Raw genomic sequence first — 16780 nt, forward strand, 5'->3', positions numbered from 1 at the left:
TTGCGTTAGACTAGTACCGTGACACGTTTTCATCACATCCGAAATGAGGATATCCGCGATCGTTATGGGGTTGTACCGATCGTGGCGAGAGAGGCGTCTTCGATTCACTTGCCAAGGTCGGCCGAAACAACGGTGGCTTGATAGGCTCGATGCATTTAAAAGCCTCGCGATTGCATCCAGATAATCCAGGCGTTTGATAAAATAAAATGTAATCATATCCTTTTCGAAATAGCAGTATTCTAACTCATCTCATAAATTAAATCGTTTCGTTCAAATAATTCAAGTGAACTTTCCCTTCAGAGCTCGCAAGAGAAGGGGGGGGGCTTAATCGCGCATTCCTTTGTGGGAGATTAACATTTGTTTTATATTTATTTTTATTTTCTTACTTTTATTTTCTGAGTTGTCTGTTCTTATTTTTAGTTTTTCTTTATTGATCCGAAGTTATTCCTATGATTTTTTCTTATATTTTTCGTTATTTTGAATTATACGTGGAAATTAATCCGCACTAACTTCTTCTAATTTGAGGACCTCCTTTTTCCCTACTCCTCTCTAGTCCCACAAAACTTTTTCTAAAAAAGGACAATCTCCAATATCATGGCCTGGGGATGCCAAGGCAGGGTAAAAGCCTTAACGGGCAAGTTTCACAATACATCTAAGGCAGGGGAAACATCGATGGTGGATGTGATCGGTCAGGGATCCTCCTTTCCGATCCGACTTTATTGTTTATTTTCACGCTAATCTACATGTTTATTTTTCAGGATCCGGTGCGGACCCACGTACAGCAAAGGCCACGTAAATTTTAGTATAATGACAAGTGCGGGATCGAAGTGCTCAAAGGACTTGCGTCCCAACATTCTCGAGCCTGGTTAGAATAGAGGTGTATCGACAGAGCGCTTCGATGGAGCTTCAGTATTTGTGGTCAATTTCAAGGTCAATTTTGTCATCTGTTTAGGTTTTTTGCATTAGCTCTCCAATCTTAGTTGTTTCCATCCAATCAGGATGATCTTTTAACCACCACCAATCACGATTAGTAATTATACATCCTCTAAGTCATCACATGGTTCCCTCTCTCTGGAATTCCATAGATACTTGCATTCCTACTCCAGTGTCCTTCGCCATGTGCTTTTGGGGACGAACTAGTAGTCGCCATCTTGGGATAGTGAATTCCACTGCATTCTGTAGCCAGTAATGAAGTTGTCACCCTTCCTTAATGCCTGACCTATTCATTGCCACTTCCCTCTTTTGATCAACACGTCCGCTATTATTGGGTTATGCGCCCACGAAGTCTTTCAATCGAAAAACTATCAGGCTAGCTTGCCCCGATGACATATTGCAGACAAGTGTTGACGAAGGCCTGGAGTTTTCGAGTAAAAATGGCGGTCACTCCCCTGTGCTAGTTTTATGTGACAACACAGATAGAAGATTAACACAGAATTTTTTTCCAGAGAGGCTTTAGACAAGGCGGCAAAGGGAGATCTAACGCTTTTAATGCGCCGAGCAGCATCAAGATTGTTGCCATCGTCGCAAGAAACCACGTTGCCGAGATATATCAATTGATCAATGCCTTTGACACTCTGCCCATTAATACGGATAAGGAGGGTGCGATGAGTGAACAGACTGAGTATAATGGTTTTGTTGTTATTTATCTTCAATCCGACTTTACTTGACTCTCCTTCCAAATCCAGGGCCATTTGGCCAAAATTCATGACCCGGTGACAAATGTCACTTTGATCAACTCCTCTTTGGGCCTCCAATTTTTCTGAGACTTTACCTCGATACAGCATACATATTTTGAGCCATCAGAGACGAGATGATCAAATGACGTCAATATCATGTCCCGGAAACTGACCGACGCAGAGTAACTTCTGCATATTCTTGATACTGCTGCGAATGAAAATAATGATGCAATCAAGAAGTAGAACGCTAGCTTATTCGAGTATCAAAGTAGGTGACTTCAACATCGAATTCGTAGGCAGTTTATATATCTGTGTATCAGCTTGTCAAAGGATGCCAATGAGATTGACGAAGTCAAGTGACGGATACAGCTAGCGAATAAGACTTTCTTCTCTGTCCTTCCCAATGAAATCGAGGCATATGCAGAGCAACACGAAGTTCCACGTATACAAAACCATCTTACGACCAGTGCTATGCTATGGGTGCGAAAACTGGACCATAACCCAAGCTTCCGAAAATTTGCTAAACAGATTCGAAAGGAAAGTCCTTCGGCGAATTTTCGGCGCAGTTCGTGACCGTCATGGATGATGAACTGTAGGATGAGTTAGAAGTCTCTGAATTTTGTTAAACTACAACACCTTTAGCGGGCAAAGTGTGTCTAACGCATGAGCGACGATCGCATGCCTAAAAAGTTTACGAACGGACCACGTGTCGACGGAGCGACACTACGAGGAAGACCGAGAGCACGGTGGGCAAGTGCAATACATACGGATGCCGAGCAACTCCAAGGAGGGACAATGAGGGCAACGATCCAGGCGGCCGGGGTCCGACATGGGGCTGTAGTGCCACGATGATGAATAAATTCCGTGAATGCTGATTGGCCCTGGAGGGGGTAATTCATATTGTTGAAAGATTGAGATTTTTCACGTATTTTAACTCCATTTATTTTAGTACCAGTTCGCTGCTGAGAGCAAATTATTTATGATGAAAAGTACGAAATGCATTACTAACGTTTGTTTCTGGCTAAAGTGAAATTTCATTTCGATCTGAAAATATCGTAATTTTATCGGTGGCAACGTTAGTCAAGTTAGGAAGGCCTAGGCAATGACTATGGCTAATGATCTCTAAATCTAAACAATTGACAGGGGGATGAGAATCCCCCCGTCTCCATTGAATTTGTCCCGGGGCGGTGACGGAAGTATTGACGGAAATCTTGGAATCTTCAAACCGACAATCTACTTAGTGGTTGTCATAATAATCGTCCTGTTCAAGCAAATTTTTTTTTGTGGTGGCTCCGAACTGGCAACCAAAAAGGTGATGGCAGCAGATTGCCTTTGATCGTACTATGAAGTTTCTGACACGGTACTAGGATACGGGTTTTATGGCTCTACGTCCGGTTTAGTCCCTATTTTTTCATTTGTGTTAGTTTCCAGCCTTAGCTCCGATAGGTACACGCGATGTTGTTTCAGATTCCAGTGCGAACCCACATATCATGATAAGGACACGTTTTTGCTAAATGACACGTGAGGGATTGAAGCGTTTAAAGGACTCCCCCTTTGAATTCCTGTGCATATGAGTATCCGAGTCGTCTAGAACGGTGTTTCTATTGTCTCTCGTCATCGAAACCCTGCTAGGGCACCATCTGGAAGAAATTGGCTGGTGGTTTGAATGTGAAGAAAATGAGGGGAAGGCCCTGCACTTCATATGCGGCTGCTAAACTTTCTTAGATCTCAGACGAAGACATCTCGGTAAAGCTTCATTCAACGAAGAATCTGTTCATTCACTGTCGTTGGTGGATGCTTGCAGATTCGCAAAAGTCTGCGAATGCTGAATGAGGGAGGCCGTTAACAGGGAAATTTCGGGGGCTAACAAATAGCCTGAGTGCTTGCGGTTTCCCATACCAAACTGAACAAAATTACGTACAGACGGAAGGGGCATTGTTCTTAAGAAAAATAAATTGGATGTTGTCGTCATAGGTGGGAGCCGTATACTGAAAAATAAAGACGCAAACAGGAAGGAAAAGAAACGTAGACTGTCAGTTGGTTGGCGCTAAATATGCCAATTTTAAACCTGATGAGGCCTTTCAGCATCTGAAACTGAATCTCCGGTAAATAACATATGCTGGAAATTGTAAATCCTCCTTCGCCACGTTGATGATATGACATTCTTAGTTTCCATCCCAATTACGGACTATGCAAATTAGAATTGATATTCATGGAATATTCCAGCCTGTTGCACGTCTGTTCACATACACACGTACAAGTGCATGCATCTGAAAACCTTTTTGGACTAAATACCTGTCACTTCCACGTTGCATCCTATTTGTGAGCATGAGAGGATAGTTCCTAATTATGCAGGACATCTGCAGTGCCATACACTTAAGCCAACTCACATGCATTCTATAATGTTACTAGCGCGTGAAACCCGACTGAGAAGGACAATCCGGCATTTAGTCACATATGATACTTGCTACTGTGAAACTGAGCGGGTTTGGGGGAAATTGGGTCAGCAGTTGACTCATGATGTCCTTGGCTGGGTTTTGGGGATGTGATACTTTGCATTATTCTTGAGAAGACTAGAAAAAAGAGATTTTTTTGGAGAAGGCAGAGGGGTTTCAATTTTCTGGTTCAAAAATATCTTGTCCTAAGATAGTGTAGTTGGTTTAGATACAGGACAGAAAATACTGTGCTCTATTGTTGCTGTTTTGGAAGCGTTTTTTATCAAAGATTTAATTTAACTTTTGCTTCGTGCGTGTTCGAAAATAAATGCCTTAAATGCGTGCGTGAAAATCTATATCGGAAATTAATTAGCTGTAATTAATCCACTCAAAAGTGCTCAATTCCATAAATGGATATGCTGGTAAGCGTACATTTGCAGGAAATAAAAGCTTTTTACCTTGAATTTGAAACTGAAATCCAATTTAAACGTCCAATTGTTCCTTTTTTCTTCACTTAAAAATCCATCACAAAATTTTTATCTGCAAACTCTGGATCTAGATTTTATATTTTTAATGAAAATCGATAGAAAATCGAGTTAAATTTCAACGAATTCACTTCACTTGTCCAGTGTCCGCACTTTTCGACTACTAATTTTCAAACCAGCTAAAAACATTTGAAATCAATTCAGATAAAAGATTTATCTGTGATGCGGCACTTTCATTAAGGATTTATTCTTATTTTTAGGTATATGAAATAACGCGCGCACATAGCACTGTTTATGTCATTTTCCAGAAAAAAAAAATGCACCCAACGTCTTCACTCGGCCGTTTAAAAATTGATAGGAAAATTCGCGCTGCTTTCCTGTGGCTTCCGACTGACTATGCCGCTCTCTAAGTAAATTAAGCATGAAAAATTAACACAGAAATATAATTCACCACCCAGATAGCAAGGAGCGATATTGTTCTGCACGTACTATTGGCGGAGGTGCTGGTCTGCCCGGTACCGCAGTGATAATATTCATGAAGATAATAAATAATGGTCACATATTTACATATGCTGCGAGCGAGTATTTAGCGTGACAAACTACTACCAGGACTGAATAAAATGTAGATAGGTTCATTAGTGGAATTGTGTCAAAGTTGAGGCTCGCACTGTCCTTCCCGCTGTCCATCCGATACACTATATACACGTCTATTGCGGCGAACGACATGCCTTACCATCATAATCCAATTACACGGTCTGACCACTCATATACTCGCATACAGGTGTAGTCGTGTAATATATGGTTACCTGCCTGTGGACTTGGACTTTGGAGGACAGCTTGAAGGCTAGGAGAAGTCGCGGAACATGTGTATGGACGACTTTTTTCAATATGAACTTGTTTACACGCGTAAAACAATATGCTTCTGGGAAGGTATCAATTAACCCGGAATGGGATTTTCCAGCCATTTCTCGCTCATTTCTGAAGCAAGCTCTTTGGAGCGAAGACATGAGTTGACACCCTGCAAGGCTTTCAGACGCTTTTGTTATGCCATGCGAACACGGAAGATATTGCCTTGTCTTCACTCTGAAAATTTTCCTGTACAGAAGGGGTTGAAGATTGACTCACAGCTCCATAGCATTAACTCTCATATATTTCCTAGAAAATCCACTCCTTTCAGTGGAACCTACAGCGTCTCTGCATACGTGAATATTCTAAGATACTTTCTCATCTCCGGAGGAACCATGCATTCATCACTGATGCTAATGGCGACTATTCATCCTTGAAAATACCCAACAAAATCCCTTCCACTCTCAAAACTTAGCTGATGGAAATATGCATGCAATATCCTGAAAGAGACCATTCATCTTCCTTCCTCCTTTAAGAAAGCAAGTTAAGTCACCCTTAGATGAATGCTCCTCAACAAGCGCGTACTAATAACACCCTATTTGCCGGAAGTCTCCACCTTTCCCGTAACCCATAGCTCGGGAAAGTAACATTTCCAAATTTTTCTTCTTCAAGTATCCTTGAAATCCCTGTACCTGTCCTTCATAGAGCCATGAGCATTACTCCGTCAGCACATATGACAACCTCGGAACCTATATATGTTCGTAACCGACAAATTAATTTTATTGTAAATGCAGATATCCTTTCCATATGTCCTTTTGATATGGATGACGCAGTTTGTCGAAAGTATTAAATGAATCAATATTTGGGGATTAATTTTTAATATCTTAATTTTACCTGCATTTTCGTATCCAATACGATATGACAGCTATGGCACCTAAAATAAATGCACCGAACGCACACCAGAGTACAGTCTGAAATTGGAAGAGATATTCAAGGGTTGAATTAATGTGATAAAGGGTGAAAGGTTCAATAAATACATATGTGTTTGCAGAGCATTTAATTAATTTATTAAAATTGCAGAGGCGATGAAAATTCATCAATTTTCCACTGATCTTCTTCAGGGTGTTGTCTGATTAATGACTGCGGTGAACCTGAGGTGGGACACTTTCATATGAATTGATAATGTACCATAATAAAAAAATCTTTAAATTACAATACGGCGGAATGATTTCTTTATGAAATGAAAGTCAATGGTCGCCATAAACTCCTATGTGGCACAGAAGCATGCTCTTCTTTTCAACTGCTCTAGGCCACGTAGTTCTAGGGTGACCCACCCGCTGGCCATCCTGAGATGGTGCGATTTAAGCCAATGACATTCCCCTCGGATACCATCTTGTCACCGTGGAGTAGCCTATCTGCCGCACGAGCCGCCAAAACGACCACTTCGCAATCAGTAGTAGATTTAGAAGTTGTCCCTTGGGTAGAGAGGCGCTCACATCACCTTCGAAGGAAGTCACTATCTGATGGTCCCTTACATTCGCTTGCGTGATGCGTCCGCCATTTCTCGCAGCGTTGGAGAGCTGTGATCCCCTTAGTTTAACATCGATCGCTTGTATGACCCAGTTGTCGTTCGACAGTGGGAGAGCTATCTTGCCGATCGAACGGCTAATATGCTGACTAACCCGCATGAGTATACCGATAAGCATTGGGCCATCATCAGAAATGTACTCTTCTCGGGTGCTACATGGGTCGTTAGTCACGCTCGATCTGGCTCCATCCTTAAGAGCTGCCTGGCGTCTTGGCCTACGCCATTGTTCCATCTCAGGCAGGGTATGCCTCGTTTTCTTTTTTTACCATAGATATTGCCCTTAGAGAATTTTCGGGTTGGATCATCTACACTCATAAGGATTAAGTGACCCGCCCACCGCAACCTATTGGGCCAGATTTTATTCACAACCTGATGGTTATTTATCGCCTCTATATTTCATCATTATGTAGACAACGGAATAGTCCATCCTCATGTAAGGGGCCAAAAATCCTTTGGAGGATTCTTCTCTCGAACGGGGCCAAAAGTTCGCAATTTTTTTGCTAAGAACCTATGTCTTCTTCCTCTTTTTTTCAGTCTTTGTTCCGTTCAAAAGCGGAGTCCGCTCGTCGTGATCGCTTTCATCATTTGGCTCTATCAAATGCCTGATCTGGGTGCAATCCCCATCCAGCGTATCAATCCACCGTTGTTTCGGCCCGCCTTTTGGTCGTTTACCATCGACTCCGATATTGAGACCAATCTTGGTAAGTGAATTCTGGCGAGAGTTGTGTGACCATACCATTGAAGGCGCCTCTGTGGCAGTTTTTCCACGATCAGTAAAACCCCATATTGAACGCGGATATCCTAATTTCGGATGTGATTAAAACATGTCACGCCACTAGTCCAACGTAACATTTTCATCCTATTACCGCAAGGCGCCGTTCATTGTCTTTTATGGTCGACCAACACTCAGAACCATGGAGAAAGACAGGACGGCGAAATTGCTTTACATTACGTCGATCATGAAGAACACCGGTTATGGAACTCCACTTCATCCGGATTGTGCTAATGCGTGATGCATATCATCCATTGGCTGACAGCATTGACACGAGATATTTAAACCGCTCAGTTCTGGGCAGGTCATTTCGATTGACAGTGATAGTGTCTGTTTCATGGGAATCGGTTGTTAAAAACTCAGTTTTATTCAGATTCAGTCTGAGACCGTGTTGCATGAGGGGATCATTCCATTTTTGGATAAGTCACACGAGACCATTTTTGCTATTGGACGCTAGGAAAACATCATATGCATAAAATAGCGTTTAGGGCGCTGGACTTTGCATGTCCGGTGTGCTAGTGTTCATAACAAGAATAAAGAGGAGTGGTGAGAGAGCGCTTCCTTGATGAACACCAACAGAGATACGAAGCGGTTTTGATACACCCACAACACTTCGAACTTTACTTTCCAGATTGTGGTAGAGCAATTGAACCCAGCACACGAGTTCTTCTGGAATTATGTGTTGTCTTAGACCATACCAGATGAGTTCGTGTGGAATACGGTCAAAGGCTTTCTCCAAATATAGAAATGCAATGTAAAGTGGGAGATGTTTCTCACCCTAAGTAACCGCGTTTTTGACAAATCCGGCTTGATTGATGGTAATTGCAACGATTTCGCGAACACGGTTGTCAAGAATGCGCTCAAAAATCTTCATAGTATGGGAACCTAACCGGATCGGACAGTAATTTGAATATTCTGTTGGACTTTTTTCAATATTGGAACAGTGGTACTTTCTTGCCACTCAGATGGTGTTCTACCTTCTTGAATGACCCGATTAAAGAATTCACTGAACCACAGTGTTGGGTCCCAGCTCTTCACTTTCCACAGCTCAGATGTGATGTCGTCAGGTCCTGTCGCTTTCCCCGATTTCATTCGTTTTATTGCTTCCTCGACTTTAGTTGCGCTCCCCGCCTGGTGCGGTTGCTCCCGGTACTTTTTGAGTTCCGTCTGCAACCCCTTCATTTTTGTCGCAGACATTCTTCTGCTGCTAATAAAATAGCATATATCTTCGCCTAGAATATGGTCGTCATTTTCCAAGGGGTCGGGCCAGTTCCTAATCGGATTCCGCGAGGATACCCCTGCACCCGAAAAGACTCATGGCCGTTTATCGACCATTCTTCTCTTTTGATGATTACGACAGTGTACGACTTTTCAAAGACGAATCTGGAAACCTTATGATCGACTGGCATCAGAGCTACCGGGAGTTTGTCAAGAAATTTCCAGATATACCCGCCCCCTTTCTACGTTCCAATAGCATCCAGTTTATATGCGTCATTGGCTCTTTTCCGTTTCACCTCCAAGTGAATGGGGGCTGGATTTAGGATAGCTTTAAGTGCAGCAGTCGGCCTAGTAGTCATTGCTTCACTAATACTTAGGGAACCAAGTCTCTGAATCTGCGGTAGCAGCTTCCTGTTAGCAAAGTTCAGTCTCGGCCACCATACGATGTCCACGAATGCGCTTAAGGCATATTCTCTTTCGGATATCGCCTTTTCAATTTTTTGCCGTGAGTTCATGGAGTGTTGTCTCCATGGATTTGCCTTTCTGGTAGGAGTGTTGGCTATGGTAAAGTGGTCATTTAGGAATGTGTGTATCCCTTGTGAACTGATCTACTAGTCTTTCTAGTCCTTTTTGTAGAAAGGACGTTAGACTGATTAGTCGGAAGCTTTTTGCATGCGTGTAGGGTGGGTTTCCCTGGTTTGGGAATAAATATCACCTTCACATCACGCCAGTTAATTGGAATATAAGCATCTGCTAAACATGCCCAATATATATTCCGAATATGTAGACCCAGGGCATCCATTGCCTCTATTACTAGAGCAGGAATAATGCCATCCGGACCTGCAGACTTGTATCTATGAAACGAGTTAAATGCGCATTTTACACGCTCCGGTGATATTACTTTGCATGCCAGATTTCAGTCTCTCGGGTGAGGGCTGTATGCATCTCTTGGCTCCGAGATTAGAATTTGGATGCTGCCTGGGAAGTACACTTCAAATGGTTTGCCATTTCTTCCATCACTTTCTGTATACCTGTGTACACAGTCAACCTTTTTTTTAATAAGAATCCGCTTCAGCTATGACGGTGCCTGAAGAGAGTTAATCTCTTCACAAAAGCGCCTCCATAATAATCGTTTAGCCTATCTTATGCTCTTCTTTAGAGCCTTCTGTGCCTCTTTATAGCGATTCCAACTAACGTCTGAATCACACTTCAGAGCACGATTCAAGAGCATCCTTGTCGTTCTCTTTTGTTCAGCCAAATTCGAATTCAACCATAGTGTTTTATCCTTCCTTGGTCCCTTGAGTGGACAGCTTGCTTCGAAAGCTTCTCTCATGCTAGTTGTGATCATCTGGGTTGTCTTGTCAATTTCAGATGTGGATTTGATGCGCTTCCTGGGGATCGTGACGCGGGTGCTCAATTCTATTTTATACGTCGCCCAATCTGTCTTCCGCATATTCCGAAATGAAGTGGGTGGAGGTGGATCCATGCCCATTATGAAATCAATGCGTCTGTAATCTGAGAGTGTGATATCGTTTGATACTCTCCCCTCTCTGACCAGAGCGACAATGTCAGAGGATCCCACCGTGATGTCGATTAACTCTCGCCTGACCACGTTGAAGAAAGTGGGTTCATTACCTCAATTAAGGATCTGCAGATCGGTTCCTACTAGATACCTCAGTAGTCTAGATCCTCTTGTATTGGTAATGAAAGTTCACCAGCATATGTGGTGAGCGTTGATATTACATCCTGCTATTACCCCCGTGCCCTTACTTTTGCACTTTGGATAGCTCTGATGAATGTTCCACTGGGAACGTCTTTTGCGTCATAGGGGAAATATGCAGAGCACTGTGGACTTTTAATGGTTAGTTCAGCCGATGTGGTGTCGCCATCACATAGGTCATTAACCAAATTAGCCTACCATGTAGGAGCGGGGTCGATTACTTCCATTCGCAACACGCTTTACAATGCTGTAAATTTATTTGGGAAATATGATACCTCATTTACGCTTCAGATCAAGATGCCGAGGGCTGCACGTCCCCTTCAATGGTTTTAGGAGCCGACACATGTAATGTGACGGTCCCTAGCCTATAGTAGAGCCGGCAGCCCGATTGTTCCCGTACCTTCTTAACATCGGGTCTAGGAACGCCGATAGTGAGGAAAATTCCTGGCCTATCGGCTCTCTCTCCTGTTTTCTTGCCTAACACCATCCGGGTGGAAGTGTTGAGGTTATTCTGGACATTAAGTTGTTCCAGAACCTCAGCACCATTACGTTCTTCTTCTGGAAGCCAGAGAAAACACTTTTTGAACAATGGCAGCTCAGATATCATTATCATTGTTACACGCACCCTCTCACACATCGTTGAGGGAGGAGCTGAGTCGCGTGAGCCACTCATTCGTGTCTTTGTCCGCAAAGTTTAGCCGTTACATTTTGCGGTATACACCTACTGACTTGAAACAAAGCTTAATGCCTTGCGAGGGTATAGTCCTTACGGCTAGGAGAAGTTTGCTCCAAAGCTGTTCGCATTGCTGAGTGTCGTAACCGGATGGATTAGAGTCATCGTACAAGACTCATCCATCGGCTTCGATAGCCTTGGCTATAAATGAAGACCTAGCCGTTTCCAGTCGAGCCCTCTTTGCTGCTTTTTGTGTCGAAAAGTCTAGACTCAGGCTCTCCATCAATGAGCTTACGGTTGCCCCTTCACGCGAGGTTGATCGTCACGAACGAGATTTAGTTTTAGTTTTTTAAAAAGTTTTTGTTCTTTGTTTTCATAATTGGCTGCCATGGCCTCAGTTTTATCGGGGAAAGTAAGTCGATCTCGGCAGAGCGTTTTTTGTCGAGACAAGGCTAGTTGAAACTGAGGGTTGCCTGGTACCAAGAATTCATCGTTTACGGCACATCTTAACTCCTGTAACCATTCCGCCCTCGGCACAGTAGTCACACCTTGGCTTGAGGGTTTGATTACTGGTTGGCTTCAGGTATCCCTTCTCGTTTCCTAGAGGATCTTCCTTACTGAGGTCCCTCATCACAACAAGGTAGGTAATCGTCGATGGAGCGAGAGGTGGGCTTAGTATTAAGTCCTAATTACCGTAGCTTTTTTGTAGTTAAGGTAAGCTGGTGGTTTTCTGGTTTTAACATCTGCCCTACCCCTTGAAATGTCTCAGCAGATTCAGGATTGACCAGGGTGACCATAAAAATTGAGTAGCGCAGAGTTATCCCAAATCTACTGAGTTATTGAAATGGCGCCCAACGTGGGGCGTTTTTTTTTCACGTCGATAAGACTGTGGAATACAGGCTAAGAGAAAATTTCTTTTCCGAGCCTCCTGTATGGAAAAAGCAAGTGCTTTTCAACTATTTTGTTCAGCTAGACTGGATGATCCTTTTGCTGCATTTTCATAGTTTAAAGTCTGTATGTATGGTTTATTTTAGTACCTAACTCGAGTAATTTTAAAAAGTCTTTCCTAACTCTCGTTTATTTTCGAATTTTGACTTTCTGACAGAATGATAGCTTAGGGTTATCTCTGGCAAACATCTGTCCAGGGTGCGGTGAGTCCTTTTGAAAAGGAATGCCCCGACTCAGTCTCTAGACCACACAGTGCATTAAACCTATGGCATGACTGACCAAGCCTGCACAAATTCATAGAGTTCAAGCCACAGCCTCATGCATTTTCCTATTCTAAACTGATTCTAGAAACTCCTCAGTAAACCGTTTGCAAACAGATGTTTAACGAAATACTGCTAAATACGCCGTGGGAAGTGTGAACTAAGAAGACTCAAGTTGTTATGGGAGCTGGGAGGCAGAGTCCAGCCGGCTCGGCCAGCCCGTAGCATTCACGAAAGAAAGCAGCTCTCCCACGCTGCAGCTAGAAATCTCTCCAAGGTCCCCAAAGAATGGTTCACCCAGTGTCCGCAGTCTGATACTAGCCAGAGCTGGGCAATCGCAGAGAAAGTGCATGACGGTTTCCCTTCCTTCTCCGCACCTTCGACAATGCTAATTGTAGGGTGTGCAGAGCCTAGCGGTGGTCCGCTATGGGTCAGTGCCGCGTGCAGACCGCCGTAATCTTGAATGCATTTGCACGCGTCTGGTAAAGGAACTCTTGTGATCGGGCTATGTTATAAGAGGGCCAAATTCTCCTTGACTTGGCACAGCTTGTAAGCTTTCGCCATCTCAGGCCCGCGGCTGCTAGGTAGTGCGAGTAGACTCCACCCCCGACAGCCGTCAGCGAAACACCGACTGTATTCGCAGAGACTACCAAGAGCAGAGCCTTGCCTGGCCAATCCGTCAGCCCGCTCATTCCCCTGTATGTTCCTATGCCCGGGAACCCAGAAGAGAATGACCTTGAGCGTGCCGCCCAAATGGTTGAACGCGTCTCTGCACTGCCACACTAGCCGGGAAGATGTCGTCTTTGAATAAAAGGCCTTGATGGCCGCTTGGGTGTCGGTCAGAATGGCTATGTTACGCTTGGGGCTCGAATCACGCTCCAGCCATCGACAGACTTCCAATATCGCCAGTATTTCTGCCTGGAATACACTGGCGAAACTTGGGAGACCATACGACTTGGATACACCGGGTGTTGCCCTGTTTGCCCTGTTTGGAAAGTCCACGGCAAAGTTTTTCGTGAAGCTCAGCTTGTGTGTGACATAGTCCGTGGGGGATGCCCAGATTTCCCGAGGTATTTCACCTAGGATGTTCCTGTGCCCGTAGGACTTCGATGCCCAACATCTGGACTCACGTAGTCTGACGGCACTGCACGCTGCAACATATTTAATGTGAAGGTCTAGGGGGGAGGAGATATAGGAGTACATTGAGAGCATCTGCCGGGCACCTACAGAGCCCCAGTGGCACCTGCACACGCGGTTCTTTGAATCCTAAGCTTCGTTCTATTGTATTTTTTCTTCAAAGCCTGCCACCATACAATAGAGCCGTACGTCAGAATCGGACGCACTACAGCGGTGTACATCCAGAGAACCATCCTCGGCCGAATACACCATTTCCTTGCAAAGGTTCTCTTGCAGGCATAGAAGGCTATACAGGCCTTCTTAACCCTCAGTTCTATGTTGAATCTCCAATTTAGCTTAGGATCCAGGATTACACCCAGATATTTTACTTTAGAGGAAAGAACCAATCTTTGTTCATTCAGCCGTGGTAGATGGAACTCAGGTATCTTTGTCTTGGTGGTAAATAGCATCAGTTGCGTTTTGGTTGGGTTTATGCTGAGTCCGCATCTTGCGGCGCACAGGCACCCCTTTCGCGACGCTCCTTCCATGATGTCGCTCATAATGGACAGAAACATCCCTGATACTAATATCACCAAGTAGTCGGCATACGCCACCACCTTCACCCCGCTGCTTTCCAATGTTTGTAAAATTTTGTCCATTACTATTAACCAAAGCACCGGTGAGATGGCGCCACCCAGGGGCGTGCCTCCGTTCACAGCTCTGGTCAAGTGGTTTATCCTGGTACTTAGGATGGATATAATCCAATGCGTGATACCCCTTCAATTCAATACCGGTCAAGGCTTCCTTGATGGCGTTGGTACTGACGTTGTTGAAAGCTCCCTCTATATCCAAGAAGGCAGCAAGGGTATACTGCTTGTACTGCAGCGACCGCTCAACCGTGCCAATCACCTCGTGGTGGGCGGTTTATGTTGATTTTCCTTTGAGGTAAGCATGCTGGGACTTAGAGAAAGGCGTTCTCTCCATAATCGTCCTTAAGTGAATGTCCAGGACTCATTCTAGGATCTCAGCACGAAAGAGGTCAGGCAGATTGGTCGAAAGTCCTTCGCGGGCTCCTGACCTCGCCTGCCTGCTTTTGGTATGAAAACCACTCGTGCGCGTCCTCAGGGGTCTGGTACGTATCCTAAAGAGATGCAGCTCCGGTAGATCTCAACAAACCACGGCACAACCCTTTTCCGCTTCTCCTATAGCATTATAACATCTGGGCCTGGAGATTTGTATGCGGGGAAGCTGTTTATAGCCCAGCCGATCCTATCTTCGGTAATTACCGATTTGATAATCTCGCATAGCTGGGGTTGCCGCAAACCCTCCAAGCAAGGTTCTGATTCGCCGTCCTCCTCGCTAGAGGGAAAATACATTTGAATCAGCAGCTGCAGGGTTTCGCTAGAAGATTCCGTCCAGGAGCCTTCCGACTTTTTAAGAAAGAATTTTTTTTAGAATAATTTATCATCTTTTCGATACGCCCCTTCTGTAGTGGCAACTAAATGTCAGTGAAGAAACTTTTAATCGCCAAGATTCGATTTCAATGGTATAATTAATGTCCTTTGCCGGACGAGATGCCAATTGGGATTTATCTAGCTCGAAACAGCTCCTTCTTACTTCCATGCAAGTCCGAAAATCAGCCCCTTTGTCCGTTGATCTTTATACCATATGTTCTGGTAGCCAAAGGGTTGATTATCTCCAGAAGAAAGTCAGAACAAACCTGAATACTTCAGAAGAAAATAGGAAAAGTTCCGATGTTTAAACAAACACACTTAAATAATGAAAGTTACACTCCTTGTGAGGAAACTCCCCATCCTGAAATATCTTTTTGTTTCATAAAAACTTTTCTTTCAAAATACTCACTATCCAGACGTGCGATGTCGATCCCTTAAAATCAAATTGCATTGCTCTTTAACAAGCGTCACAGCCTTTGTATCCTGGAAAATGAGAAAAAATGAAAAATTAGATTGAATGTGGAAGTGGAAAAGACAAACAGAACAATTCTCAAGGAACATCTCCAAGAACGGAGAAAACTCCACTCCATAGTTTCCTCCGCAATAAAGTATGAGAAGCACTCCAGGAGTTGGACAATAAAAAGCATTCTCCATCCTGAACTTACTCAACGCAGGCATATTTGGAAAGTTTTGCATTTATTCGGATGAATGTTGGTTTTATCCCCGCCTACCCGGGGTTCCTTGGGGGAGGACGGACAACTCGAGCAAGGGAAATAATGGAAAACATGTTTTAATTTCTTCTCTCTGGCAAACGTTTAGGGTGTTGGGGTATTATTAGTCAAGAGTGGCTGCAAGTTCCCTAGGATAGCTGAGGGTTTTTGTTCCTCGGGATTAGATAAAGGAAGTGCTAACTGAACATACATCAGGCGACGTGGTGGAGGCTGCATCTGTGCAGGATTCATGCACACTGGAGTCGGCTGAAAGTGGATCATCTAAACGCAACACAATGGCGAAGCTGTTATTGTTGTTCGCAACAATTACACAGTTCTGCTTATTTGGTGCATTTTATTGTAAGGAACTCTGGGGTGGGAGTCAATTTTCCATTTTCCATTGACGTCAGCAAACTTAATTTCGACCCTTTGTTCTTCGTCGTTTGCTTTATCCCATCAAGTGCAAATCTATCGACATTCAATCGCGCAAACAGGCAAAGCAAGTGCGATGGAAAATCCGAAGAATTTCGAGCGCTTTTCACAGATCAATGACATGAAATGAAAATTCCATTTCCACTCCTGATTCCAATGTACACACACACATACAACTCGAGAGATTTTCCAAAGCTTCGAACGATCTACGATGCAACCAGTAAAGACTGAATCGGCGATAATGGGCCAGAAAATTACAGCAAAAAGTACAATAAGGATGCAAACGGGGGTGGGAGCAGTGGTAATAAGTGATTGTCACAAGATGCATCGGGGTCAGGTATGCAGACATGAGTTATGAAGCTGTTAACCCTTGTAGAACTGCTTGAACCTGCGATGCAATTGTATTGTCTTTTGTTCGAACCGTAAAGTAGCGGAGCAGCCTTTTCT

General features: G+C 43.8%; 1 protein-coding gene across 5 annotated transcripts in view; it reads right to left on the minus strand.

The window, feature by feature from the left end:
• LOC119647434 (slowpoke-binding protein) overlaps positions 1–15653 on the minus strand; it is a 122165-nt gene extending 106512 nt beyond the window's left edge. For all 5 annotated transcript variants that reach the window (XR_005248872.1, XR_005248871.1, XM_038048370.1 and 2 more), the window contains exons 1-2: positions 15601–15653; positions 6337–6413 (exon numbers count right to left, since the gene is read on the minus strand). Coding sequence is in view for 3 of the 5 variants with exons in the window: in XM_038048370.1 (XP_037904298.1) it covers positions 6337–6342 (6 nt within the window). In the remaining 2 variants the exon portion in view is untranslated. The remainder of the gene's footprint in view (positions 1–6336; positions 6414–15600) is intronic.
• Between the last annotated feature and the right edge of the window lie 1127 nt (positions 15654–16780).

This window comes from Hermetia illucens, chromosome 1 (genome assembly GCF_905115235.1).
Source record: "Hermetia illucens chromosome 1, iHerIll2.2.curated.20191125, whole genome shotgun sequence".
NCBI classification, from domain to species: Eukaryota; Metazoa; Arthropoda; class Insecta; order Diptera; family Stratiomyidae; genus Hermetia; species Hermetia illucens.